General features: G+C 35.3%; 5 protein-coding genes and 1 pseudogene across 8 annotated transcripts; 5 read left to right on the top strand and 1 right to left on the bottom strand.

Moving 5' to 3' along the window:
* The first annotated feature begins 1,807 nt into the window (after positions 1–1,807).
* Positions 1,808–8,311, top strand: LOC145596578 (MLO-like protein 1). The gene is made up of 14 exons (XM_081652764.1): positions 1,808–2,206; positions 2,326–2,383; positions 2,868–3,076; positions 3,940–4,056; positions 4,165–4,225; positions 4,538–4,632; positions 5,157–5,231; positions 5,346–5,434; positions 5,520–5,569; positions 6,482–6,522; positions 7,006–7,215; positions 7,340–7,407; positions 7,498–7,558; positions 7,721–8,311. Exons 1-14 carry the CDS (start codon positions 2,078–2,080, stop codon positions 7,937–7,939), a joined length of 1,482 nt encoding a protein of 493 aa, XP_081508890.1. The 5' UTR covers positions 1,808–2,077; the 3' UTR covers positions 7,940–8,311.
* Positions 8,312–9,018: 707 nt separating this feature from the next.
* Positions 9,019–13,301, top strand: LOC145598867 (adenine DNA glycosylase-like). Its single transcript, XM_081655265.1, has 7 exons — positions 9,019–9,537; positions 10,445–10,504; positions 10,726–10,845; positions 10,924–11,021; positions 11,913–12,448; positions 12,553–12,659; positions 13,041–13,301. Exons 1-7 carry the CDS (start codon positions 9,133–9,135, stop codon positions 13,128–13,130), a joined length of 1,416 nt encoding a protein of 471 aa, XP_081511391.1. The 5' UTR covers positions 9,019–9,132; the 3' UTR covers positions 13,131–13,301.
* A 293-nt stretch (positions 13,302–13,594) lies between these two features.
* Positions 13,595–15,686, top strand: LOC145598866 (uncharacterized). Its single transcript, XM_081655264.1, has 6 exons — positions 13,595–13,843; positions 13,921–14,017; positions 14,572–14,647; positions 14,730–14,917; positions 15,029–15,101; positions 15,423–15,686. Exons 1-6 carry the CDS (start codon positions 13,815–13,817, stop codon positions 15,575–15,577), a joined length of 618 nt encoding a protein of 205 aa, XP_081511390.1. The 5' UTR covers positions 13,595–13,814; the 3' UTR covers positions 15,578–15,686.
* A 569-nt stretch (positions 15,687–16,255) lies between these two features.
* LOC145598594 (uncharacterized) lies at positions 16,256–21,225 on the top strand. Its single transcript, XM_081654968.1, has 6 exons — positions 16,256–16,504; positions 16,667–16,756; positions 18,339–18,564; positions 18,764–18,852; positions 20,105–20,206; positions 20,913–21,225. Exons 1-6 carry the CDS (start codon positions 16,427–16,429, stop codon positions 21,072–21,074), a joined length of 747 nt encoding a protein of 248 aa, XP_081511094.1. The 5' UTR covers positions 16,256–16,426; the 3' UTR covers positions 21,075–21,225.
* A 417-nt stretch (positions 21,226–21,642) lies between these two features.
* On the bottom strand, positions 21,643–27,325 carry LOC145598799 (tubulin-folding cofactor C pseudogene; annotated as a pseudogene). 3 transcript variants are annotated; one of them, XR_014103620.1, is made up of 3 exons: positions 27,228–27,325; positions 25,742–26,875; positions 21,643–21,825 (listed from the first exon to the last, which is right to left on the bottom strand). The product of XR_014103620.1 is annotated as a tubulin-folding cofactor C pseudogene, transcript variant X2 (transcript). The 3 variants fall into 3 exon arrangements; XR_014103621.1 differs by having other exon boundaries at positions 25,761–26,875; XR_014103619.1 differs by lacking the exon at positions 21,643–21,825 and having other exon boundaries at positions 25,627–26,875.
* LOC145599272 (cytochrome b561 and DOMON domain-containing protein At3g07570-like) lies at positions 22,076–25,060 on the top strand. Its single transcript, XM_081655671.1, has 4 exons — positions 22,076–22,439; positions 22,901–23,297; positions 24,370–24,656; positions 24,753–25,060. The coding sequence occupies exons 1-4, from the start codon at positions 22,260–22,262 to the stop codon at positions 24,981–24,983; spliced, it is 1,095 nt and encodes a 364-aa protein (XP_081511797.1). The 5' UTR covers positions 22,076–22,259; the 3' UTR covers positions 24,984–25,060.
* Positions 27,326–27,659: the final 334 nt, after the last annotated feature.

The raw sequence follows: 27,659 nt of genomic DNA, 5'->3' as shown, positions 1-27,659 counted from the left end.
AAATTCTTTCGAATACATAAGAAAAAATATAGTCAAATGAAGCCTAATTTGATTCGCGTTGATGAGTATTTTTATGGTATCAAACTTTTATAATATATTAATATTTATGTGATTCATATACTACTACTAACCATCTAAGATGTGTAGTAAAAAAAATTGTGTATTAGGAGAACATTATGTAAAGCAAAAATATCTTGTTAAAAAAATGTAAAACAAAATATAAATAAATATTAGCAATACACCCAACTTTTAGGGCACTTAAAATAAAAATTACGTGCGTTATTTAGCGATTAGCCATTATTATGAGACAAAAGAACTAATACGGTGACAATTAAGGGCCTATTCATATTTACTTAATTTCAATTCAGTTCTATTTAGTTCAGCTCCAATCAGTTCATTTCAGTTCAGCTTCAATCAGTTCAGTTCGGTTCAGCTCCTAATTTCCCTCTCTCATAAAATATTCATTTCAGCTCAATTCAGTTTAGTTCAGTTCCAATCAGTTCAGTTCAGCTTAATTCAGTAAATGTGAACAGGCCATAAGGGTTTAGTTCAACTTATTTTTTTTATTTTTTTACTTATTTCAGAAATAAATAAGTTTAGATCAGATCAGATGAGAAAAAATAAATTCAGATCAAATCAGAAATAATAAGTTCAAATCAGGAAAAATAAGTATCTTTAATTACGTGATGGAAAAAATTAGGTACAAATTACATACTAATACGAATCTAACACAATCCTCAGTTAATATTTAGTCAAATCAAACAATCAGAACAAATCAAACCACATCAGAGCAGATCAAATCAAATTCGATAAGCATAAATCGAAAATTCTACAGTAAATGACATGTAATGCTATGTACCACTAAAATAATGTACCGTTATGTACCACTAATTTTATTTATTAAATATTTTATTTTTGTAATTTTAAACAAATTTCAAATCTAGCTAAGTTAGTAGTGTTTCCTATTTTCACTTCAAGGTACCATGATCGATTTTTTTCTATTCCAATTTTTTTATTTTTTGGAAAAGTTTGAGCAACCCATCAATGGCGGAATTCACTGGATTCTCCTTCACCAACACTTCTTCAACCTCCTCTTCTTCCTCTCTCTCCCATATTCTCTCTCCTCTCCCCCCTATCCCTTCATCGCTAACCTAAACGCCTCCGCCTAAAACAGAGCGGTAATCGAGGTCGTGGGGTTACGGGTGCGTGGTGGTCGAGGTCAGATGGTTCTGGCCTGGGCGCGCCGTGGTCGGGGTTTGGGTTAGGGTCTGGTGTGGTGATGGCTGAGTGAAGATGAGGGTGAAAGTGAGGAGATTTAAAATTGACAAAAATCAAATTAGTTACCTCAATTGAATCTTCAATGATATTGAGTGATTTTATTCCTTCTGATTATAATTTGCTTCAAGATACATGAATAATTAAAGAGGAAAGCAAATGGGGAGAAATTAGAATGCGAGGAGATCAAAGAATCTGACTTGTTTTGATTATAATTTAGTACAGTAGTGCATAGCAGTACATATCGTTTATAATACATAGCAATGTATGTCGTGTACTGTAGACTCTCCCAGCATAAATAAGGTGAACTAAACAAGCCCTAAATTCAGAGCAATGGACAACAATTTAAGACACATGAACCTCATTAATATTGGACCACTTTCGGAAACAATACAATTCAGACAACAACTTCTGAGGCCCATATAACATTAGTCCCAATCACTTTTTCATTTTGTCCGTTTTTCTTCTTTTTGGCAGTTCATATTCCCATCATTTTTTTCACTTCTAACTCAAAAGCCTCCATAATAATTACTGTAATTATAATAATTACTTCATATAATCTGTAATTTTTCTCTAATTATTATAAGTACTTGTTAATTCCATAATCACCGCCTTTTTAAAACAAAATATAAAATCCAGTTGTATGTTTATTCCGCGTTTGGTTGATTCATTTGACCCCACCAAAATACATACTTTCATACAACGGAAACAAATCTCCTGTGATTTTCAGACCCAAATACAAACAGGGTATTACAAATACAGAGTTTTGAGGAGAGAGAAAGTGAAGAAAGAGTGAGCGAAAATGGCGAATGCAGAAGAAAGTGAAGAAATGAGTTTGGAGTTTACACCTACTTGGGTTGTTGCTGTTGTTTGTTTCATTATTATCGCCATTTCTCTTCTTGTTGAACGATGTATTCATTATGGTGGAAAGGTAATTTTCCCCCAAAAAAAGATTTAATTTTTGTTATTTTTATGGATTCCCAGATTGTGGTTAATAGTGTTGATGATTTGATTGATTTTTAATTTGTGGTGGTGGGGTTTGATTTTCAGTTGTTGAAGAAGAAAAATCAGAAGCCCCTTTTTGAGGCATTGCAGAAACTTAAAGAAGGTAGAAATTTTGATATTTTTTTTTTTTTTTTTTTTTTTGGGGGTTAAAGTTATTAACTTTTAAGGTTGTTCTTTTTGTTTTGTGGGGTTTTACATTTGAAGAATTATTGTGATTTTGTTTTTTTCTTTGATGGGTTTGTTTTGATTCTAAATGGGTTTTTTGAAAATAGATACTGTAATTAATTTTAATTTTGTGTTAATGGCTTATTGTCTTATCATTATTTGCCATTTTCAACTTTATATCTTTTCAGGATTAGTAACTGATGTCAATTGTTCGAATTTTTGGTTTTTGAATATGAATAGGAGAATATTCATAGCTTTATGTTGGTAACTTAGGTATTTTTTGCTTTTTTGATTCATGTGTTTCCAGAATTAGTTACTGATGTTTATTCATTTTAGGAAAATAAATGTTTTCTTTGTTAAATTTGTGGGTTTTGAAAATTGGGTGTAAAATTGATGAGTTTGTGTGCAATGGTGGTGGACAGAATTGATGCTTTTGGGGTTTATATCCCTAATGCTGACAGTATTGCAAGGGGCAATTTCTAAAATGTGTATTCCTGAGAAATATGTTAGGAATATGCTTCCTTGTAGTCTTAAGGACAAAGAGGCACCGGCGGCGGTTGAGCACTTAGGCAGGCTCCGGCGGCTTCTGTCTGAAGCGGCTGTATCTCAATCTGCATATTGTGCCAGCAAGGTAATTTGAATTCTAAATGCTGCATTTCACATTTTACATTTCACTAGTGTATCGCTGTCTTCTTGGATTTTTGTTTGTGGGTTCATTGTTGAGATGTAATCTTTAGCTTTGGTTTGCATATTAATATTAATTGTTTCTGTTTGCATTATTGATTCTATATTGTCTGTTACTGAACCCACAATTTATGCCATGATCTGTGGTTTACATTCCATGTTTGTTGACTATTATCCTTCATATGAGTCAAACTTATGCCTATTTATTGGTTATATACTACATAGTGGTTGATGCTTGGTCATATTTTATTGTTCTTCTTTGAAAATTATTGGCATTTAATATAATTGTTAATTTTTAAGAAGCAAGTGTCCTTCAAATGATTTTTTTCTGTTTGCCTGTATTTGTCATTATATTGTGTCAAGGCCTTTTAGGGTGAATTTCCCCTGGAGTTGGATTTGAACATTCTTCTTAATTTTTTTTTAATTAATTAATTAATTAATTTTTTTTTCCAAATTTGTTGGAAAGCCACGAATAATAAGTTTTCTGCAATCAATGCAAATGACTAAGATTGGTTGACATGAATTACGAGTTCATGTTGGTCCGGAGGTCAGTTGTTTTTGGTAAAGGAGGACCTCAAAGTCTACTTTTTTCTAAGAGAATCCAAAACCTAAATTATGCAATGTGACATACACTAATACATTAATGCATGAACCCGAAATCTAAATCATTTTTTTTTGCATTGTGACAATTTAGAATATTTTTCAGTTTTTTCACTAATTACTTGTAACTTATTGCTAAAAGCGTTTGGTGTCCTGGAGGGTCTCTGCACTTGGGGAGTATTACTTATCATTTGTTACCTTTGTTTGCAGCACAAAGTCCCCTTTTTATCCGTTGAAGGGCTTCATCATTTGCATATCTTCATCTTTGTTTTGGCGGTCGTTCATGTCACTTTCTCTGTCTTGACCGTCGTGTTTGGGGGAGCAAGAGTATGTATACAGTCTTATTTATGCTCTTTTACTGCTGTTCAGTCATTGTTATGTTCTTTCATGCGGTCAAGGTGGTTTATTTTTGCTGATGTATACTCTATGGGACAGATACGCCAATGGAAGCATTGGGAAGATGCTATTGCCAAGGAAAACTATGATACAGACCAGGGTAAGAAGTAGCATGAATAATATTTCTTGCTGTTTCCTTGTTTACTTGGCATTAGTGTCGCTCTTCCCTTCTTTGGCTTTTGAACAGAAAGAGAAAAGAAATGAGGGGCCACTCTTTTGTAGGAAATAATGCAATTTTAAGCTGTTGAAGGCGCATTGGGTGGTTACGTTGCTTGTTAACTGTATCAGTAGTAGCTCTTGTGAATGTTATGTTGTGATTTTTTTCCTTAGGAAGAAAAAAAATGTATGGAAGTATTGAAGCATTTGTCTACCTAGTTCATTGATCTGAACTGTTGACCATTCTTTTGTGCAGCTTTGACACCCGCTGTCACCCATGTCCGTGACCATGCATTCATACGTGATCATTTTGTGGGTGTTGGTGAAAAATCTTCTATCTTGCGTTGGATGGTAAGCTAGTTTTGTTTTCATTGCATGATGGGTGTTCAAATTTAATGTTAAGTATAGGCAAAGCTCAATATTATTCCACTGTAATTTAAGTGTTACGAAGTATCTTTTGAGGTTGTTTGGCATGTTGGATGTGTTCTTTGATTTTTGGTTTTAAAATTTTAAATTAAATATTTGGAATATCACCCCTATATTATGACTACAATATTTGTTAGCTGTAGATATATGTAGCTGCATTTTAAGTGAAACTGCGTGACGTTCTGAATGAGAGACAATGGATTTTTGCTATTTACTAGATGCATGTTAATCTCTGGAAAGCCATCAATCAATCTAAGCTGAGACTTCAGTTTCTGCTTGCTTGTGTAAACTTTTATTGTCAGTTGTTGCAAGATCTTGACCTATTCTATCTATGAATACCATTTTGAGTTAAACTTTCTTGTATAATTGAAGTCTTACCAACTCAGAATTACTACTTTATTGTCTAGAGAATGATTGGAATTGTATTGGTTTTTTTTTTTTTTTTTCAGCATTCTTTCATCAAGCAGTTTTATGGAGCAGTGACAAAAGCAGATTACCTGACATTGCGCATGGGTTTCATTATGGTACACTTTTCATATAGGTTTTATTGCATTTTTTCAGTTTTGTTTCTAGCTTGTAATTTATGATCACAATATACCTATCACGTGTTGAATAGATTAGTAATGATTTTATTTCAGACACACTGCAAAGGAAATCGCAAATTTAATTTTCACAAGTACATGATTCGTGCTCTGGAAGATGATTTTAAGCGGGTTGTTGGTATAAGGCAAGTGGTATATCTCATGTAGAATGTCATAGTTTTTGGCAGCTTTTTAGAATTATGGACTGAGACTCTGATTTATGTGATGCAGCTGGTATCTTTGGGTATTTGTGATCATCTTCTTGTTGCTGAATGTCAATGGTATGGGTTTTTACTTTTTCGTCCTCTACCCTAAGCATCTTATTGTTCATAATATTTGCTACTTTTTCCAGTGGTTTCCCTAAAAAATATCTATCATCTAATCAGTTTATCTTTGGCACTTATTCATGTACTAGATTGTGCTTTCTTTTTCTATCATAATTTTCATTAATTCGTTGAAAGTTAGTCGCACAAAGTAATCGCTGACATAATTGGAGCTCAGGTGTTAAATATTTTAAGGTTTGCCATCTTTGGCATTGGCAGACAAGTTAAGATTACAGAGGTTCAATTTAAAATGTTTGCTGTTAGTGTTTTGAGTGACAACAATAGTCTTATAAATGTTAGCTTCTGAGGAATTTAAATCATTGTGTTGTGTGGGATTTTCTGTACATTAAACTGAAATCATGCTAATTTGCTTGCTTCTTGTGCGAGATAGCACCCCCACCCCTGTTTTTCTGTTAGTTCAACCATTTTGGAGTTTATTATCTGCCTTGTAGTCAATTTGTTAGGTGTGATCACATTTCACCATGTTCAATATTTTTTTATTTTTTATTTTTGGGTTATCAACCCTTAGATGTATTTTCGCTGTAGTACTTTTATCAGTATGTTTATTCTGGATTAGTAGAGATGTAGGTGTGCATAGAGCCATTATCATTATTTTAAACTTTGACAAACCTTACTACCTTTGTTTCTTATTTTCTTGAGAGTTGACAATTTTGACTATTGATCAAGCTTGCTTTGAATTATGTTGCCTACTCTAATTTCACTCAAAGAAAACAAAGAAAAAGAATACATGAAACCCCAGCCCACTCCTTGTTCTCATAATCACCATTTTATAATTTAAACTGTAGTATTGAATTATTGTTCTCCGGATTTTTGTTTATTTTTTAATCTTATGTATGTACTTCTTTGCAGGTTGGCATACATATTTCTGGATAGCATTTATTCCATTCATTGTAAGTTTCACGCTCCTACTCTCCTAGGGAACATCTCAACCTTATACATCTGGAATTACTAGTTTCACTTTTTTTTTTTTTTCCTTAGTCTTTTAAACAACTTCCTACATCTTTTATGTGCTTTGATCTTCCTTCTAAATTCTGATAGTTTTTTATTCTTTTGCTGTAAAGTGGCACCCTTTTTTTTTTTTTTTTTGATATGTTTTCTTGTTTACATTGACAATTTCAGTTCATTTTGTACAGGACCTTCTCTTTTCACCTCTTATTTTTTAGGATCTGAGTTACATGCCTGTAGACAAACCTATGAATCTGAGTGCACTGTCTTTTCAGTTTTTATCGTTTTTGACTGTGCGCATTGATATATTGTAAAGTCTTGCTTAGGAACCTTGTCTGAAGTCACCAAAGTGGTTTTGGTCTTTCTGCTAAAATAAAATGCAGCCTTTTTCTTTATAGTCCTTATCTCTGGTTTTGAACTGTTTTCAGCTTCTCCTTGCCGTGGGTACAAAACTGGAGCATGTTATAACTGAGCTTGCTCATGAAGTTGCTGAAAAACACGTCGCCATAGAAGGAGACCTGGTGGTTAAGCCTTCTGATGAACATTTTTGGTTCAGTCGACCTCAGATTACCCTATTCCTTATCCACTTCATACTATTCCAAAATGCATTTGAGATAGCATATTTCTTCTGGATATGGGTGAGCTGCTGTTTTATGTATTTCTGGGTTCTTGAAATTAGTAACTGCCTTTTAGAGTTTTAGGTGTATATACTAACATTAAATTTTCCTCTTTCGCTGTCCCCTCTGCCCTCAAAAATGGCAGGTGCAATATGGTTTCGACTCCTGTATTATGGGACAAGTGCGCTATATTGTACCAAGGCTCATCATTGGGTAAATACTTTTTTCTTTCTGCTTAAATTCTTGTCATAACCTAGACATCTTGTGTTCCTCATAGTGATTTTCTTTTCCAATTCTTTGCAGCGTTATCATCCAAGTTCTGTGTAGTTACAGCACTCTACCTCTTTATGCAATTGTTACCCAGGTATATTAATTTTGTGCAAAATTTTGCTCCCGCTTGTCTTATAAAGTTCTTCCTTCTGAAATCTGCTACTTACGAATTATGATATTGCAAATATTTGTTTCATACTCTCATAGTTTTACCTATTAAACAATTTTATATGGTATCTTTTGTAATATTATGAAGATGGGAAGCAACTTTAAGAAGGCAATATTCGATGAACATGTACAAGCTGGTATCCTAGGATGGCGTGAGAAGGTAAAGAAGAAGAAAGGTTTGAAAGGGTCAGTTAATGGCTCCACAGCTGGCGAGACATCCACTGAGGGTTCTGCAACGAGAATTCAGATGGCAAGACTTATCCAGAAGGATAAGGAAGGAAATGAGATTCAACCAAGTAGCACATAAGAAAACACTGGTTGGTACTCGTATTAAAGAAAGCTGTATAAACCATTGGTTGGAGTGGGTAGCAAAAAATTTAACCTCGTGCATTGCAAGTTTTGAGATGTGGCTTGGTGAATACCTTTGATCTTTGGAAATGAAGGGGTCATTTTGATGTGTTTTATAGGCGGTAGGAATACATGTAGAACAATATTGGTATACGTATTACTGCAATTTTGTTTTCCATGATCTTGGATGATAGTAGGGTACACAGGTCCGTGTAAGACTGAGACTGTTAAGTGTATAACCATGTCATCTAGCCAATTATTTCGAGTATCATGACTTGAATTATGTATTAGTATGTTGCTTAATGCGTACAGCCATAGCAACTTTGTATTAGGTGATACTGTGTACATTAATCTTATACAATTACTGTTGTATTTTTTTCTATGCCAAAAACGACGGTGTTTATGTTCCTGATTTCGAGCATACCTAAGTTTACTTTGTTTTGCTGCGCTTTCTAGTTTAGCAAGTCTTTTGCAATGAATAATCTTTCTTGCATCTATTCAAGGACAGTGTATGTGCTCTGTTGAGGACCTTGATGTGGTACTCGTATTAGCAATGTGACACTTTCTGCAATTCGTCATTGATTTGAATAGAATTGAGTAAATCAATCATTAATTTGTAAGCAAAATTATGCTAATATAACCAACTATTTCATCATCATATAACATTATACTCCATAAAACATAAAAACGTTACATACTTTGTAGCTTCCAATAAACAAGTATACGAGTAGCCTTTACTAACCTGCGTTAAAAGGTGAGTTGTTAATTCAAACTTGCTTATTATTGTAAGTACATACAGAGTGATTTCTATTTGACGTAGAGTGAGCCACAAAGGTAATGATGTAGATGAGATTCGGTCCAAAAAGTTTTGAATTTCAATGCAATATACTTAAGGCACTCCTAATTTACATTAACAAAGTTACTTACCAATCGAAATCATGAATTATGATAAATGATTTATGCAAATCAAATTTCATTAATACAAGTACATTCTACTCTTCCCACTTTCTTTCTCCACCAAAACTCCAATATTATAGCTTCCTTCTCCACCATTTTTGGGCGGGAAACCAAGAAACTCCCCTCAACTTCAAAATTATTCCCCTAATTTCTATCTCATTCTTTCCTCAATTCACTCTTTCAAAACCCATTTCCATGTCCAAAAATCCCACCAGAAGAACCCTAAAAAATGGCACAATTTCCTCAACAAAATCCTCTGAAATCACCCCCATCAAGAGGAAACGAGTTGTCAAGCCGAAGAACACTTCAAACAATAAAGGGCAAAGTGAAATTGAGGATATTGAGGATTTGTTGAAGTTCAATGAAGAAGAAATTGCAGAAATTAGGGTTTCTTTGTTGGAATGGTATGATAAAAATAAGAGGGATTTGCCTTGGAGGAGATTGAAAGATGATGATGATGGAGGAGAGAGAAGGGCATATGGGGTTTGGGTTTCGGAAGTGATGCTGCAACAAACTAGGGTTGCTACTGTAATTGATTATTTTAATCGTTGGATGTTGAAATGGCCCACCCTTTATCATCTTTCTCTTGCTTCTCTTGAGGTTGTTCATCTTAATCCTCTGTTTTTCTTATTAATTTTGTGGTTTTTATAATTTTAGTTTTATATATGCTGTACTATTTTTTAAGATGTGCGGAAAAAGTTTGAATCTTTTTTGAAATAGTAATGTTTTATGATTTATTATTTTAATGTCATGTGAATGATGTGATTCTTGTCACTTAGATTGAGTAACCAAGAAAGTGTGAGAATGACCTGATCATTTTAGTGGGTTTAAGAGTAAATTCTTGTTATATCTTTATTATGAAGAGTTGAGACAATGTGACAATTATTTTGTGACAAAAGGAGGTGCCTTTAGTGAGTTTTGGAGATTGGGTGATGAGGAAAGTAGATGCATTTTTCTGGAAGAGATGGAAGTTTATGGGGGTCATATTGTCTACAGTCTACTATAGTACTATGTCTAGTAATAAAGTTTGAGTCTTGGATGCCAAGATGAACTGGGGATTAAATCTATGTCATGCTGTTTGCTGATGTTATGTAACCTATTTGCCCTATTTATGTTGAAGTGGGTTTGCTTGTGAGTTGTGATTTATCTCTATAACTCTATAAGCCAGTTGAACTAATTTGAATGAGTTGCAATTTGCAAACCGGAGTTGCTCCGATTTATTAGTAAGAGAGGAACAAGTAGTTGTCTTTGTAGCATTATAATTACAAGCTATCTTAATATTGCATGGGCATCTATGTTTAATACTCAAGGTGCAAATTAATGTGTGTTTACATCATAATTTGACAGACGAAACTTTAGTGAAATTGCTGTATATAATTTGAGATTTTGATCAATGCCCATCAATGGTCTTGTTCTGATCCAAGTAACATAACAGTTGATTGACAAGTTTGCATACGGTTGGTATATGTCCTCATCGGTGAAGTTACATATTAGTACTTCTTTGCAGGAGGTGAATGAAATGTGGGCAGGTTTAGGATATTACCGACGAGCAAGGTATTTGTTAGAGGTAAGCACTAAGCACTAAGCACTAAGCACATAACCTCTGCTTTCAATCTTTCTTTACACTGATTTAGGACTGCCTTTTGTATTCCTTTATATTTTTCTCCGTGGGTTTGTTGTTCCTCAATATATTGATTGGATTTCATTTAATTGGTTTTGGTATAATTACTTAGAATGACAGAAGAGTGCCTGCATGATAGGCAGCTGACTCCTTTTACTTGCTTATAGGGCGCAAAAAAGATTATCGAAGAAGGTGGGAATTTTCCCAGAACAGTCTCTTCTCTAAAGAAAGTCCCTGGCATTGGAGAATATACAGCTGGTGCCATTGGCTCCATTGCATTCAATGAGGTGGGACTTGCATATAACTAAGTGTTTATGCTTTCTTATTAATCTAATATGTCTGACTACCTGAGCTCACTTTTTTAGGTTGTGCCTGTCGTAGATGGCAATGTGGTTAGGGTGCTTGCTAGACTGAAGGCTATATCTGCTAATCCAAAAGACTCAGTAACTGTAAAGAAATTTTGGTGAGTATTTATGTGCAACCCTTATTCTTGACAAATGAATCATTTTCTGGTAATTGGAAAGTGGTGATGCAGAGTGGAATATTGTCTGTGCTCATGCAATATTAGAGATTTCTGCAACTGTGTTCATTGCTATTTGGTTATATGTGACTTAGGTATACTGAAAGTTCTCATCATGATTGTTTGTGCTCTATCATATCTAAGGATGAACTACATGACAAATGGACCCTGATTTTCTAGCTCACTAGGTTGAGTATCTCATACTTGAATTTATTGTCCAATCAGGACTGTTTAAGATGTTTTGTGATGATTATATGCATATGAGATGATTACAGCTCAAACAAGCAAATTCCTATGATAGTTTGGCCATAATCAAATGTTAGTTTTCCACCATTACTCATTGATGCAACTATGCAAGTATGTTACTGAATGTTGTTACCACTGAGGCCTAAGTATTTAGTGTCAGACTTGAAATTTGCCCTTTACTAATTACCACTGAGGCCTAAAGATTCACCCCCTTTTTTTTTTCCTTTTGTTTTTTTCACTATTAAAAAAAAATTCCTTAAAAAGAAATGGACTGAAACAAATGGCTCATTGAACTGAGTATGCGTCTTTTTCTAAAATAGGATACTGGGGAGTTGTTTCAGCCTTTCAGGCAGGAACTCTACTACCTTCCTTTTTGTTAGTGCAGGGGTAAACTTGTGTACACTTGACTCCCTACCCTGCAGTGGGCAGGAGTCCAGGACCCTCTTTAGGGCATTGGGATGATGTTGATGCTGAAGTGAAATGTAAAAAATTGATAACTACCGATTAGGAAATTTGAAATAAAGGGAGTATTATAAGGTCTTCTGTGATCTTAGTATTACTTCAGTTGCTGATACAAGTCTTTGTCAGGAGTTTAGCAGGCCAACTAGTAGATCCTCATAGACCTGGAGAATTTAACCAGGCACTTATGGAGCTTGGTGCTACAATATGCACACCAACAAGCCCAAGTTGTTCTGAATGTCCCATTTCAGCTCAATGCCATGCATTAACACTATCTCGGCAGGGTGGTTCAGTTACCGATTATCCACTGAAAGTTGTTAAGGCTAAGCAGAGAAATGAATTCTCTGCTGTTTGTGTTTTGGAGGTGACAGAATCCCATAATTTGCTAGAAAACAACCAGAAATCTAGACACTGCCTTCTTGTAAAGAGGCCTGATGGAGGCTTGCTAGCTGGCCTTTGGGAGTTTCCATCCGTGCTACTGGGACAGGAATCTGAAAAAGCGATTAGAAGAAAAGCAATTGATAAATTCTTAAAAACATCATTCAATCTTGATGCAAAGAAAACTTGCAAAGTGCTTTTAAGAGAGGAAGTTGGAGAATACGTCCACATATTCTCTCACATACGGCTGAAGATGTATGTTGAATACTTGGTCATACATCTAAACGGTATGAGTCGTTTTTTCTTCCTGCTCTTTAGTCTTTACTATCCCGTCACCTGACTGCTTTGACTATTTTTTTTTTCAAAAGATTTTGATTTTGTGTCATTGAAGGTGGGTTGAAACTCTTGCAAAGTGTGCCGGATGAAGGAAATATGATCTGGAAATGTGCTGACAGCAAGGAACTTTCAAGCATGGGTCTGACATCTGGTGTTAGGAAGGTATTATTTAGCCCTCTTCGTTCTTGATCTCCTTTGTTTTAGATATTCAAAAAACTGCAGTTAGAAAAGTGTATCTGTACTAAAAAAAAAAAAAAAGATTGCTTTTCTTCTTTGCTGAGTGAACTTGTTGCTGGCTTAAAATAGTCTGAAGTGTGATTTTTCCTCGTCTTCGTTTGTTCTATTTGGGTCTGTTGTATAAATATAACACATCAAGTCATCTTGCCAAAGTACTTTAAAGTTTGGGATTGTTTGTAAATATAAGGTGGGATTAATTAAATAAGTTGGTGGGTGAAACTCGGGTTAAATAGTCAGTTGTCTTACTTTCTTCATACCAACACTAGATACCTAGTTATGAATGACCTTTTTCTTTCACTGCTGCAGGTTTACACCATGGTTCAGCAATTCAAAGAAAACAGCTTGACTGCTGCAACTCAAGATACTAAACAAACAAAATCAAGAAAGAGAAGATGACTAAATTATACTAGTATGCCTTTCCTGGCATGGATCAATATTTTCTGATTTTTTTGTAAATTTTGTGGCAAGATCTATGTATTGGCAATAGGTCAATATATTATTCTTCGCTCAGAAGATGTATTTCAAGATTTACAACAGAGATATGGAGTACTGAGTATATTTTTTCAACACACTTTTAATCATTCATTAATGCACCTTAAGCTAGAAAATAGCGCCTTCTGCTAGAGGCAAATTTTTTTTGCTGCAGTTTGCACGTGGAAATCAGGTGTATGCAAACTTGCAAAGGCCTAACAGAACAAAAAGAAATGGACCTAAGAATTTGGCCTTCACAGGTTAGGAACTCTTTGTGGAATTGTGGGGTCTAATTCTAGCCTAAAAGGAGGGATTATAACAGACAAAAAAAAAAGAAAAAAAGAAAGAAAAAATAATCTAATTTAAATTTCAGTGGCATATATATTTTCCAAAATTCTGTGGATATTGTCTCCTTCGGCTCTGCCCCTCCATACATTCAGCATTCAGTTGATACAGAAACTCTTTTTTCCCATCTTTTCTTGGTGATCAGGCTAAGCTTAAAGTTCAATAATTTTATCTTAATACCGAAAAATTATATGTGACTGATTATTAATAAGAGCAACATTTTGGACTAAATAAACAGCTGCACACGAGAAAATTGAAGTGCAGATGGCATTAGCGCCTGTTGGAGTTTCAAGGTACTTTGAATCTTCATTTCCCTTTCGCTCTCCTTTGATATACTAGTGTTTAATTTATACACATGATGAGATTGCAGGATATCTTTGTTTAAAGCTGCTTCTTTGGACATTAATGGAAGTAACTGGGTTTCAAGTGGTTGCACTTTAGCTCCTCCATCAGCTGATGCTACCAGGGTACGCGTGCCCTTTTCAGTAGACTCTTGTTGTTTATTGCAGTAATTTACTTGTATTCTTGCCCTCTTTTTACGCTTTTATGGAGTTTAAGACGACTGCTTATGTGAATTTTCTTGTTCTTACCTACCAGTTCAATATGCTACAGATTGTTTCATCTGTAAGAATATTAGATTTAGGTCTCTTTTCCAGCTGATTTAGGTCTTGTTATCTTCACCTGATTTTTCCGATTAAGACTGATTTTTATTTGTTAGAACTGGTTTTTGCTGAATCTCTGTAGTGCAAGGGTAAAAACAGCACCAGAACCTTACTAAAACTTGTTATTATGTCATGATACTCGGTTCTTGTATTTTAAAAAAAAACCCAGCATCTTAGCTCCAAGGTCAATATCATCTCTTTTGAGTTTCTAGAATGTAGACTCTTTCTCTATATCAATCACTCCATAAACAGGACTATAACATTTGATTTTTGGATGATCTAAACATGAAATTGATCTTTCTGTGTTGCGATCACCTTTCTTAAATATGCAAATCACTGACCTATTACAGCTGCTTTAGCTTGTGGCTCTCAAATCAGCTGCTCCACGTAAACACATTGCCTGTTCAGCTGTTCAAGAATCATCCACTCCTACAGGTAATCATTCCTCCTCAATTTTACACAATTGGCCAACCTTTTTTGGCGTTTTGGTTCAAGAAATTATGTTTATTTTCCGTAGTTTCTGCTGAGGCAAAGGAAGAAAAGGCAGAAGCGAAACCAGCAGCTGCCAAGCCAAAACCTGCAGCGAAAGCTCCTGCTAAAAAGTTGCCTGAATTGATGGAGGAAGATGTTATCCCTGATCTCAGATCAGCACTCGAAGCTCAAGATGATATAACAGATCTCGAGCTAGCCTTTAAGGATACCACAGTTAGTCTTCTGCATCCTATGCATGATTGCTTTCATAGTTGATAGCAAAGCTTACAAAATTAGAAAGAACTAAATCACCCTTTTTTTGATTTCTTGATGTAAAATGAGCAGTTAGAAGGTTCATTTCAGCAAAATGGCATATCCTACTCATTTTGGGCATTTTTTCCTGATGGAACACTAACAGGTAGTCTACTGTCTTCAGCTTACTTTGATCTCATTTTCTCTCCTTTTTTTTTATGAAACATTTGTAGTTATTACAATAAGCTTTGTAGAGTTGCTCAAATTTCCACAGGTTTACATAAACGTTTTGATGCATGGAAACTCTCATGGAAATTATTGTTTTACATAAATGTTTTGCACGATTGTTTCAAAATCCTCATTTCCCTGTTTGTAATACATATACGTTCATAATCCCAAATTCATTTGCGTGCAACATATATAGGTTTGATGCTATGTAACAAAGGAAGAAAATGCTATATTTCTTGCTTAACTCTTTTTTGAACAGGTGCAAAGGGATTTGCACTTTCCTCGTATGGCTCGGAAGTGAGCACTGTGGAACCATTTCTCATCGACGAGAAGAAGATCACCTCAAAACATGTGGTGTTCTGGGTTTTGAAGCGACTGGCTGCACAAGGCATCATTCCAGTGTGGGAACAATAAGTTGGCTTAGCAATGAATGTTATTCAATCTAATCCAAATTTATAATTTATCTTCTTGTATAAAACCCTTTGTTAATAATAATATACCAAGTGCAAAAGATTATTGTTTACGCTTTGTTTACAACTTGATTCATTGCTCAAGATTAACCATTTTGGATCACTATGACTGTACAAGCAATCAGCCAAAAGCTGAAAAGGTGGTTGATTATGCAGGATAGTACTCCCTTAAGTCCCTTATTATTTGCCTCATAGCATCGCCACATTTTACTTGACTATATCGTTTTAAGTTTTACTCTGTGTTGAGTAAAATTGATGATAAAGAAAAATGATGAGATCGAAAATAATTTTGTGAGAGTAAAGTTGTGATTTTCAGCAAACTTGCACGAAAAGAGTGTTGATAATGTAGTGTTACGTTGGACTAATATACTCAGCAAACGGAGTAGTACTTTGTCCGTTTATGTTAATTGTAATACGGAGTATTGAAATTCTACTCTTGACAAAACACATTGTCACATTAAAAAAAGTCAAACTTTTAAAAGTACCAGTATATGTATTGAAATGAATCTAACAAATCCCACAAATACTACTCAGTTTTTATACAATGAATCAGAGTAGAGTGAGTAAAACGACGTCGCAACAAGGGACTCACTTACACACTACCGCGCTGAAGCCTGAATAATCTTCAACCTCCTTTTGGGGCGCCAACTCACTGAAATTTTTTCCAGAGAAACCTCAAAAAATCAAAATTCAATTTTTTTTTCCTTCTAAATTAAGGGTTTTGATCCCTATTGCAGAATTGTAAAATTAATTACTTTCTTGAGGAAATAAAAAGCGGGAAATTCGGTCGAAAATGGAGGGAAAAAAGAAGCAATTGAAGCCAGAAAGACAACCCCTCAAAACCCTTAATCATATAACTTGGAAAGAAAAGGTAAAAATCCTTCAAGTTTATGCTTAATTATTAACTGGGTTTCGTTTAATTTTGATGGGTGTTCTTCAATTTCTGTTAAATTTCCTTCAATTATAATTTTTTTTTTCCTGGAAATAATTTGATTTTGATAATCTGGGTTTTATTGTTTGGATGGAAGAATAGTTGAAGGAGAGCTGTTATCGGAGAGTAAAGGAGGATAGAACCCGGCTTCTCTGGAATTCTAGATCACCTCTTCTTCAATCTGATCAAAAGGTTTGTTCTTCTACATGGTCATATGATTTATTCAAAATGGGTTGTTGTGTACTAGTATGGGTTTATACTTTATATGCAGTGTATGTTCATCCGAATTTTTATTTCACCTCAAGTACCCGTGTCTGATACTCGTCACTTGACATTGGTTTGACACTTAATCACTTCATTTTGTGCTGAAATTAGGCAAAATTTTGATAAGATAGCCAACACTTCTAGCTTGAGTCTGAGTTACATGTATTTTTTAATGTCTGAATGAGCTCAAAGTTTGCAGTGTGTATGTTTATAGAATGTGATAAAACTGATGATCACACATAGAACATTTTCTATTTAGAGCTACTAATAGGAATCACCTGGATTTTGAGGTGCTTGAGAAAAATGAAAGTTTTGCTAACATAGGTGGCTAAGAATCAAGCATGAGGTACTGGGTTAGGTGTGTGGTGAGGGGCTTAACGAAATAGTGTCACAGACTCACAGTGGTCTCCAAAGAGGGTTCCTTGGAGAAGTAAGGGAATTAAAGGAAAAATAATGGAGCAAAGGGAGTGGTATATTTTATTGCTACCTATGCTCTTTGCGGTCCCAACTCACCTTCAGCGAGGGAAAAGGTGGTAGAGGATAGTAGAGAGACTGCAGTCAAGAATGTTACAAAAATATTATGAAGAAAGTTGAATAAAGTGGGAGTTTTTCTCGACTTCATCTTTCTGTCTTGCACTCTTGCATGTCGTTTGTGCCTTACAATAGTTGCCTGTTTCCCAATGAATGCGTTGTGCTGGGTATTTCTGAAATTTCAAGGGTACGGTGTTGGCTGTTTGACCACAGCATTTCTTTATCTAAATAGGATAGAGGATGTTTGGAAGCTGCCTGAAGATGAAGGGTGTTGATTATATTGTTAGGCTATGCTCTTTGTGATTGCATCTGACATCACTTTGTTGCTTGATTGCAAAGGTGAGGTTTATAGGATATAGACTGACACTGATTAACTTAAACGATTTTGTTTGGGCGTGGTAGAACCTTTCCTCGTGGCCATCTTAAAGCTACCAAGTGCAAACTGTGTTGTGGGATGTGTTACTGCTATAAAAAAGTTTATATTGGTTCATTCATGCTATTGGTGGATGTAGTAAGCTATGAAATGTCAAAATCAATCATTCCTTACACTTATAAGTCTGTAGTCTGTGTTTGAAGTCTTTTGATGTATTTTCAAAATCCTTTTATTAATTATAATTTTGTTTACAAAAGTCTGTATCTTAGCTTGTACATAGATGCTCTTGTCTTGCTTCTTGGGTCTCGCGTATTATGTATTAAAAATCTGTACTTTGAGTGACATTATGGTTAAATTATGGGGTTTGGTGTACTTTATGGATCAAAATTCAATTCGAAGAAGAAGAAAGCTGATTTCAACCCTCTTGCATGCCCTTCTGTGTGCTTATACTTGATCCTTGATAGAATGTTACTTTTTTGTGCAACATTTTTGTTTAATTTCTTTTTATCCAAAACTATAATCTCTTCAAATATATCAGAAGGTTTATTGAACTAAGTAACATTAGAAGATGCCTTCACTCATTTTTGCGTAATGAATTGTTTGCAGGAATTCATCCACTCCGCTTTCAAGGATATATTCTCTGATGAACTAAAAAAATTAAAGAATCAACATTCTGATGCTTCAGAACTCCCAAGTTCATTGTCCAGAGAAGATGATGTTTTATGGGAATATGATGGTCCCCATACAGCTGATAAAAGTGAATGTGAAGAGATATTGCTAGAAATGCAAAGGATCTTCTATGAGGATATGAAGTTGGAGTTGAGTCAAAAAGGTAAGCCGCATCCCTTTTTAAAAGGAAGAGGAACAAGTTAATGTTGGCTTTCCTGGAACACTTTTGACGTTGGTAAAATACTGTTTATCTGTTCACCCTCCCCCCTAAAATTAACTTATTAGAAGGAATAAAAATTAGAATCTGGGTGTGATAGTCCACAAAGTGTTTTGATTCTGACATTGGCTTTAGCCTTTCCCAGAAGCAGAGAAATCCATCGTTTTGGAGGATGAAGAGGACGAGTATTTGGCTTTGGCACTCGATCAATATATGCAGTTAAATGATGGGAAGGTATGTCAATGATAAGTAGAGTGATTAAAACAATTACTTATGGCAGTTTTAGTTGCGGTGTCTTTGATTGAGTGCCATTATGTTGGAAATATTTTCATTTGGTTGTTGCCAATCTTTTTTTATTTTTTTTTTGTCTGGTTTTTGGTACTTGTGGATCGTCTGATTTTAGGAGCGATGTTGTTGCCAATCTTTTTTTATTTTTTTTTTGTCTGGTTTTTGGTACTTGTGGATCGTCTGATTTTAGGAGCGATAATGTGATACCCTGATGATCAAGAACTGCTGCTGCCTTATCCATGGAATTTACCTTCAATTTTTTTAATTGACTTTGTTTAGATCCATTGAAAGCTTTTCTTGTAGATGACTTATTCCATGTTTTTAGGCAATCTAGTAAGGACTTACCAACATCTAAATCTATCAGATTGCTTAAACAAAATGCTCAAAGCTACTTTTGAGATTTCATGGACCATAAGGGATTTATTATGTGGAGATAAAAAGGTATAATGGTGCAAAGTCCTCAAGAGGCAAGATCCCAATTCAATCATGCTCCTTTCATTGCCCACATTATTGACATAATGCAGGCTATGCAGCAAAAGGGATCCCAATTCCCCATTATCTCAATCCGTGTTGTATTAAAATTTGTCAAATAAGTATGAATCTCTTAAGGTCAGGTACTTGTGACATGAGAACATGGAAAAAGAGTTGCTTCTCCTAGGTCAGCACATATATAGTTTTGCATTTTAGAATTGATTTGGTCAAAGGCTCAAAGCATTTAGATGTAATAATTTGATTGTGTGCATCTTGACAGTAATCGAGGATCATGTATGTTGTATAGTGCTTTGATGCCCTACCAAAATCAATGACTGTCACCTACTTGTATCCATCAAGCCTTTGGTTTTTGTGCAATTATACAGATTTGCAACATTATGTATCCGTATGAAGAAAATACCACTTATGTCATGGGAAATTCAGAAATTGTTTAACTGTGTTCTTTCCTTAAAATCTACATCTGCAGTAATTTTCTCCAGCGCCCTTATTATGCAATAAGTGTCTTTCACCTTTTATATTTTGGAATCTTTATTTAGTTGGACATTTCATATGAGCCAATTGTCAAAGTTCACTTTTACATTAAGGTAATGAGGCAATTGTCAAAGTTCACATTTACATTATTTTCTGCAAAGATCTTTTTTCCCCCCTGACAGGGTTCTGGAATTCGTTCTTATTTTGCCTTATTGTTCTTTGATTTGTATGGAAGGAACACGTCTGGTGCCCAATCTGCAAGAAAGGAGAGTTACAAGAGAATCACCATCTTATATATTGCAAAGTTTGCCAGTTAAATCTTAACAAAGGAGATGAGGTACTGCAATAATCATTCTGGCTTCACTCTTTATTCTGTCTTATGTTTCACAAGCACATCAACAGAGCATGTTGCATATAGATCAAGGCTTTGTAGCGTGACCTATAGGAGTTGTTAATGTTAGTGAGAGTCTTTCCTTGATTTATCTATATCAGAACCAAGTAGATCATGTTGCATATTGATCAAGCTTATGGTCAGTTGGTCATTGCTTTGCTCAGAAGCTCAAAAGAACAGGGCCTTAGTTGGTGGTTTTATTGTTGATGAACCTGGGGACCTTGTTTTTCTGGTTATTTCTGGTATAAAGAAATAGTATCTCACTTCATAGGGAGTAGGAATGACAATAGACCAGGACCCAATCCAGACCCTCTCGGACCCTTCTTTTGATCCTTGCTAACTAACACCCCCGGGGCATAAGATAATAATTTAAAGTACTTCTTAAAATGGTATTAATTTGGGAATGCATGTCAAATCACATGTTTTTTGATCAGTGTAATTAATGTTTATTTCACTTTAATATTTTTGCTTTTAGTTATCTTATCCTACATATTTTATCATGCTCAGGTTAACATACAATGTTCCTTTTAGGACTAAGATTACGTACCAGCTCTGTTAAGACTGTTATAGTCTTGGTGCTTTCTGCTTAAATGTGATTATTTGGTCAAAAACTTACCTAATTATCCATTTATCATTTCCTTCTGCCTGATAGGTTAATTTGAGCTTGTTGAAAGATCGACTAGCAGAAGCTGTTGAAGAACATCTTGATAGAGGCTGCCGATTAAAACCCGAGTTCTGTATCGAGACTGTATTTGATCTAACCGCGCTGTACATTCAATGTCAGCATTGCAATACATTTGAGGTTGTGATGTAAGAAGGATTTTGTGTAATACTTCATAAGTAGTTAAAATTGAAAATTACGTAACGTTGAGTTTCGTGTATTTTTCTTTTCATTTTCTCAAGGAGTTTTGTATTGTTACTATTGTAACAAGTTTTCTAGGTCTATGTATGACGTGCGTGCTGTAGATTGTTGTTATGTTTTGTTACTCTAAGTTCAAAATTCCTTGTTACCTAACCACCATTATACATGGACAATATATGCCACTTATTTTTTATTCATAGACATCATAGTTACAACAGCAAAGCACTCATTGCCAGGATTGACTTTGCCTCTAATCAGTGTCATCCAACATCCAAGTTATTTAGTCAATACTAAGATGATTTGTCTCTCAGCATTATCATCTAATACTCGCGTAATTGTTCGATTAATTTTAGATGATTCAAAGTCTAATATAACAATAAAATATTGCTTAGCTTTTAGATCGAGGAAAAAAAATATTATGACAATTTAGTTGTATAGCTGTTTATATGATAGCAATCATACATACATCTACAATGGACAAAGTTCCGAGAGTATATGATCTCTACAATATTCAAGTAAAATTTACTCTGTATTGGATCTCTAGAGAGCCACAAAAGACATGTACATAAATGAACACCACTTAACCCCAGATCACCGACTAAGCAATACCAAAGTAAATAAAGGTAACAACAATACACTGATTTTATATTGAAGCATGACTCGAACGCTACGATTCCGATCTTCAGTGGCTGTAAACTGAATCCTGCAGTTGAAAGAACCAACACAATCATGGATCAAGAATGAGTCTAAACTTTTCAGCAAAACAGAAAAGGCTAGTAGGGTTAAACAAAAACAAAGATACGTGTTGCGTAACATTCAGATAAAGACGGCTAATTAGAATATGATTTCTTAAAAAAAAGAATACTATCTCCAAGTGTTGAGCGTGAATACTATATCAAACCACCTCTCCATCATTATGCATACAACTATATATTATACTAAATACTAAGTATATTTTATAACACAGACATCAAAACCACAAACTGGGTGACAACAAACATGGTCAACTGGCTAACAAGTCTATGTAGTGGAGAAGGTTACCTACCACATTGCCTTCATTCAAAGTAACCAAAATACCATATAACAGATAATCCTCCAAAATAACAAGGGGAAACAAACAGAGAGAGGGAGAGAGAGATGAAACAGGTGGCTTTCATCTATTTCACCGCCGTCTTCCTGAAGTCGTTATTGCTGGTGCTGTCACAGAATGCAGAACCCTGCAACAACGTTGTCGACTACAATGAAGCTGTCAACTTTGATACCACTGCCATGTTCTGCCAGGCTGTCTGGAAGTCCAACACAGACATCGTTCTTCGGGTAAGTTTCCCAATTTTTGAAACCCCGTCATCCATAATAATGTTTACCAATCAGCTAGCCAGAATCCAATAACATTTCAATATGCTAATGTGGAAGCATAAAGAACCTCCTTAGGAAAGCAACCAAACTATCAAACCTAAAAAGGCAATTTCAACTTCTTGCATACACCCTCATTGGCTCACCTTTGTAGGCTGTAGCTAGACCTGTTTAAGTAACCCGTTTCAGATCAACTGATTTCAGTTGCAGATTCACAAGTTCACAGTTTAAAAATCCATATTCTTAGGTCAATTTTCAGGTCAAGCCTATTTTATACCAGCTTTGAACCCTTTTGGTGTCACTTAGATTCAATTCATACAAGTTTCAGGTCATAATTCTGCATTGCTGATACATTTTCCCTGCTAGATCGGTCGTAAATCTATTTTTGTGCCAAGGTCTCAAATTTACTCCTTTTCTTGCTTCAGTATGTACAAGCAGGACCACAGTTGTGGAGCTTCCTTCTCTCAGCACCAGACACAAAGACGTGGCTTGGGATTGGTTTCTCTACCGATGGGCAGATGGTTGGGTCCAGTGCGATGGTAGGCTGGATGTACCAAAATGGGACAGGCGTTGTCAAGCAGTATGACTTGCAGGGAAAAGAACCTGATAAGGTGCTGCCTGATGCAGGTGACCTCACTGTGGTGGATAACTCATCAACCGTGTTTATTGATGCAAATCGCATACACTTGGCTTTCCAGATAAATACAGTTGAGCCACGAAAAGAACTGCTCTATGCTCTGGGGCCCTACGGACAGCTGCCTAACGGCTTAAAGTTGATGGAGCACCGAGAAATGAGCGGAGCCTCATTGGACTATACTACAGGTAAAGCTCAGACATGTTAATCATTTATATGAGATCAGAACAGATTTATTATTGGTTATTTGGTTACTTCGTCAAAGAGCAATTCCTTCATGTAACAAATTGCTCATGATCAATGCCCGCACAGAAATGAATTTAGATACAGAACGATATAGATGAGTCGACATTGAAACAAAAGAAACAGCAACAAAAATTCATTAGGGAAAAAAAAGGAACAAATGCAGACAAACAGAAAAAGAAGGAGAGAAAGTACAGTTGGTTAGTACTTAGTAGAGGCCACGTTCATAGCACACAGAATATTCTCCCATCAACTTCTACTTGCATTATGAATATAGAACAATATCCCTATCAACCTTTACTAGCAAATCTACTGACGCCATCAAAGTATCAGCCATCAGCTCCTATAGAAAATGTCAACGGCTAGTTCTTTAATGACAACATGCTCTCCATGTAGAAATTGGCCAAGGGAAGACCAATTACATGAAACCTAATACAAGCATCTTCAAACTGAACAAAGCATGTGCTGTAGACTCGTAGAGACTTCCAGTCCCATTTCGTATCCTGTCTTATTTCTCATTTGAATACTACCTTAGATACAGATATACTATCCTATGAGATAAGTGCTCTCGGAAATCAAAAAAAATGAGTGTCATTCTCGCTAGAGCAACTGAAGAAGTACCTTCTCCCAGTCCACCTCCAAAGATCTTCTCCAACCTAATCATCCTGAACTCCAATAGAGCATAAACCAAATTGCCTTTATCATAGTTTAACATGCATAAGACTCATCCTGTATAAATTTCCCATTCTTCCCCATATAGCAATAATGAAAAATGAGATATGAAATAACAATCTATTTTGAGCTTCTGCATGACTAATATGCTTCAGTTGAAAGGTTAGAAACGACATATTTTGAACCTCAACTTCAAATGACAATGTGTCAATCATGAAATAACTTTTGGGTAGAAATCAGAAATCATGAATTACAACATATCTTCAAAAAATAAACAATAAGTTAATTGCATTTTTTTTTTTTTTTTTTTGACAAATCATTCTGGTTCTATTATATATGTATCAGGGAAAAGTCAGGCACAGAGCAGCCCGTACACAGGAATAAAAAGGACCCATGGTGCTTTAAACATGATAGGATGGGGAATTTTGATGCCAATCGGAGCAATAGTTGCAAGGTACTTCAGGCAATGGGATCCAATCTGGTTTTACTCTCACATTGCAATCCAGATTTTCGGTTTCCTATTTGGACTAGTTGGCTTCATATTAGGATTTGTGGTGAAGGATTTTATAAAAGCAGATGTAACACACCACAAGAACATCGGTATCCTTATTCTCATACTTGCCTGCCTTCAGGTAAGATTCATATACATTTACATCTTCCCTGGACAATAAAATTTTAAATATGGGACAATAAAGATTCAAGATATTAAATTGTTCAACTTTGTGCAGGTAATGGCTCTGTTGATTAGACCAAAGAAAGGTACAAAACCACGGAAATACTGGAATTGGTACCATCATAACTCAGGAAGGATCTTGGTTATCTTAGCTATCTCAAACATATTTTATGGTATCCGTTTGGGTATGGAGGGCTCTAGTTGGTATGGTACCTATGCAGTGATTCTTGCACTTATGGTTATTGTGGCTATTGTCCTAGAAATCAGATTATGGAGACAAAGATAATGGTGTATGGGTTGGAACTAGAAGTTGCAGGACAAATTCTAGATATACTTATTTTTGATGAGTGTGATAAGATAGGAAGTTTTTTATTACAGTGTTTGTTTAACATAGATCAAAATTCACCATTCATTTCTTTCATGAATGTATTGTATGCTTTTCACATATGTTTCTGGTCATAAGATTATGGTTCTTTCTGTTACACAACTGCCAATTATCTTTACTGCGACTTTACACATCCTTGACTCCAATATTTCCATTCTATGGGGCTATAGAAATTGAACAAGATCAACATTCCTCTTAAGATTTTATATTTTCCACTTAAGGCAATATAACTATCTCAATGACAATCAGACAATGACACACACAGCTAAGCCTGAACAAGTCCCGTATTGACGAAAGCCTAAGCAAGCTCTTGATGCCATCAGCATCTACTGGGGAAAAATGTGGGCTAAATTCAGAGCAAAAAAGCCAGAAAAATGAAGCACAATATTTCACCACTTCTAGAAATGACTACTTCAAGGCGTACAAGCTCATTAACAAGTAACAGTTATAAAGCCCTCATTATCGGTAGCCAGGTTGCATTAACAATACATGAATAAAAGAAGTAGCCACAATATGCAAACAAGTTAAGTGACACATGGATGACCAAAAGTAGACATCATGGAAGCATGTTAAGCAAATTTTATAACATGATGATAAGCCATACAATATTTTGGTTTAAAAATAACATTAATGCTACAAAATCAAAGTATTGAACATACTTGAAGTAAACAACTGTACCATTCTGCACAGTACACATCAGCTATCGGAAATTGATACATGATATGAGGTAATTCGTTCATCTTCTGGAAGGATGGACCAATTAGGGGACTGCACAGCACGCAACCACTTAAAATCATCAACATTTGCCCAACTCCCAGTCTCTTCATCAAGTCTTGACTCCCTTAAATCTTCCTCAATCCCATCATATTGCAAACAATAGGGAGCGAATCTCACTTCACTACTATCCTCAATAATGGGATGACTCCGGACCCTCAAGTAAAAGTCACATTTCCTTGCATTATGAATCCTTATTTGATGCGATGCCAACACGAAAACACACCCTTCAACATCATCTATCAGTACCGAACCCAGAGCAGGCCCTGCATAAACCTTGCAATTCCTTAACCGATGGATGAATATTGCTCTTGGCCTACCTATCAACCTCACCTCACAAGAATCAAGGTCTGACAATGTAAACTCCCCCATGTTCTTCCCCTTCAAATTCTCCACCAGAACCTCTCTTTCCCTGTTTTTAAACCCTGGAGTATCAAACACAATACAAGATTTGTCACCAGAAGCCACCACTTCGGGTTGTTCCTCAACAATGGCCTTTTGATTCTGCTTTGCAGCTTTGGTTTTGAAAGAAAATTTCTTTTTCGGAACCAGTTTTACTGCCACCTTATCAAGGGACTCTCTCAAGTCAGAGATAGTCTTGAGAGAGGCACGAACGTCATAGGAAGGCAAATGGTATGTATTTTCTGCAAGCAACTTCTCAAGATCATTGATTAAAGCAGAGACATTATCAAGATCCCCTTTGGCAAAAGACTCAGGGGCTTGTTCAATTTTGTCAATCTCAGACACAATTGATTGCTGGAGGTCAGAAAACTGAGCAAGAAATGTATCAGTGGACTCAAATGATGGAGAAGAATCCGACTCTTTGCTCCGAACACGAGCTTGGTGGCGGTTAGAGAGGCGATCAATCATTGCTTGACGCTTCTTCTGAAGCGCGGGATCAACAGATTGGTCACACATTGAGGTTGGGTTTGAGGCAGCATTATGATCTTCCATATTGCAAGAGATGACTCTCAGATTTTCAGATAATTGGCAAATCTTTAAAAAGCTTCCCTAAATCCCTAAAACCCAAATAACAATATCATCAAAGATTTCTAATGTTAGGGTTTGCAATACAAAACCCATCTAATATACAACATTTCCTAAATTAGCTAATAATCAGGGAGAAAAATTCAATTTTTATAGTTCCGTCTTAACATTCAAGGATTTTGCAACACATTATCAACCACATTTGAATCAATTATCAAATTAAAATCGAAAATGAATAGCACAATTCAAGTATTTCAGTAATCTAATTATAAGCAATAGTTCAATTATCAATCAACCTAAGAAAAAGAGAAACGCTAAATTGAATTAAATTGATGAACAATAGATCGTGAATTGATATTTGATGATTAAGAAAAACATAATTACCTCAGTGGCTGCGTGCAAAAGCTCACTCTTTAATGGAGATTTCAATTGAGAAGATACACAGAGAGGTGTGCGCGTCATAACCTTCCCTCAAACATCCCATTTGAATACTCCTTCACTTTTTGTTTTTGTTTGCTTAAATCCTTCAAATATGTTTTTTTTTTTTTTTTTTTTTTTTTTTTATTTATTTTATTTTTTGATCCTCCAAATATGTCTTTGTAACACACACTTTTATCACGATACTTATATTAAGGTTAAAAGGTTGTTAGAGTATAATCAAGTGAATCATCTGCTTTAATTAAAGATAATAATACAATTTTCACCATAAAAACTTCTTTTATGGTATGTTTCAACTATTGTGACATTTTTATTTTAAGGAAGTGTTGCAAATATAAAGAAACGGAGGAAGTACAAATCAATGAGACGAGTCAGACG

Source organism: Chenopodium album, chromosome 20 (assembly GCF_948465745.1).
Source record: "Chenopodium album chromosome 20, dcCheAlbu1.1, whole genome shotgun sequence".
Taxonomy (NCBI): Eukaryota; Viridiplantae; Streptophyta; class Magnoliopsida; order Caryophyllales; family Amaranthaceae; genus Chenopodium; species Chenopodium album.
This window is presented reverse-complemented; position numbering and strand designations above follow the sequence as displayed.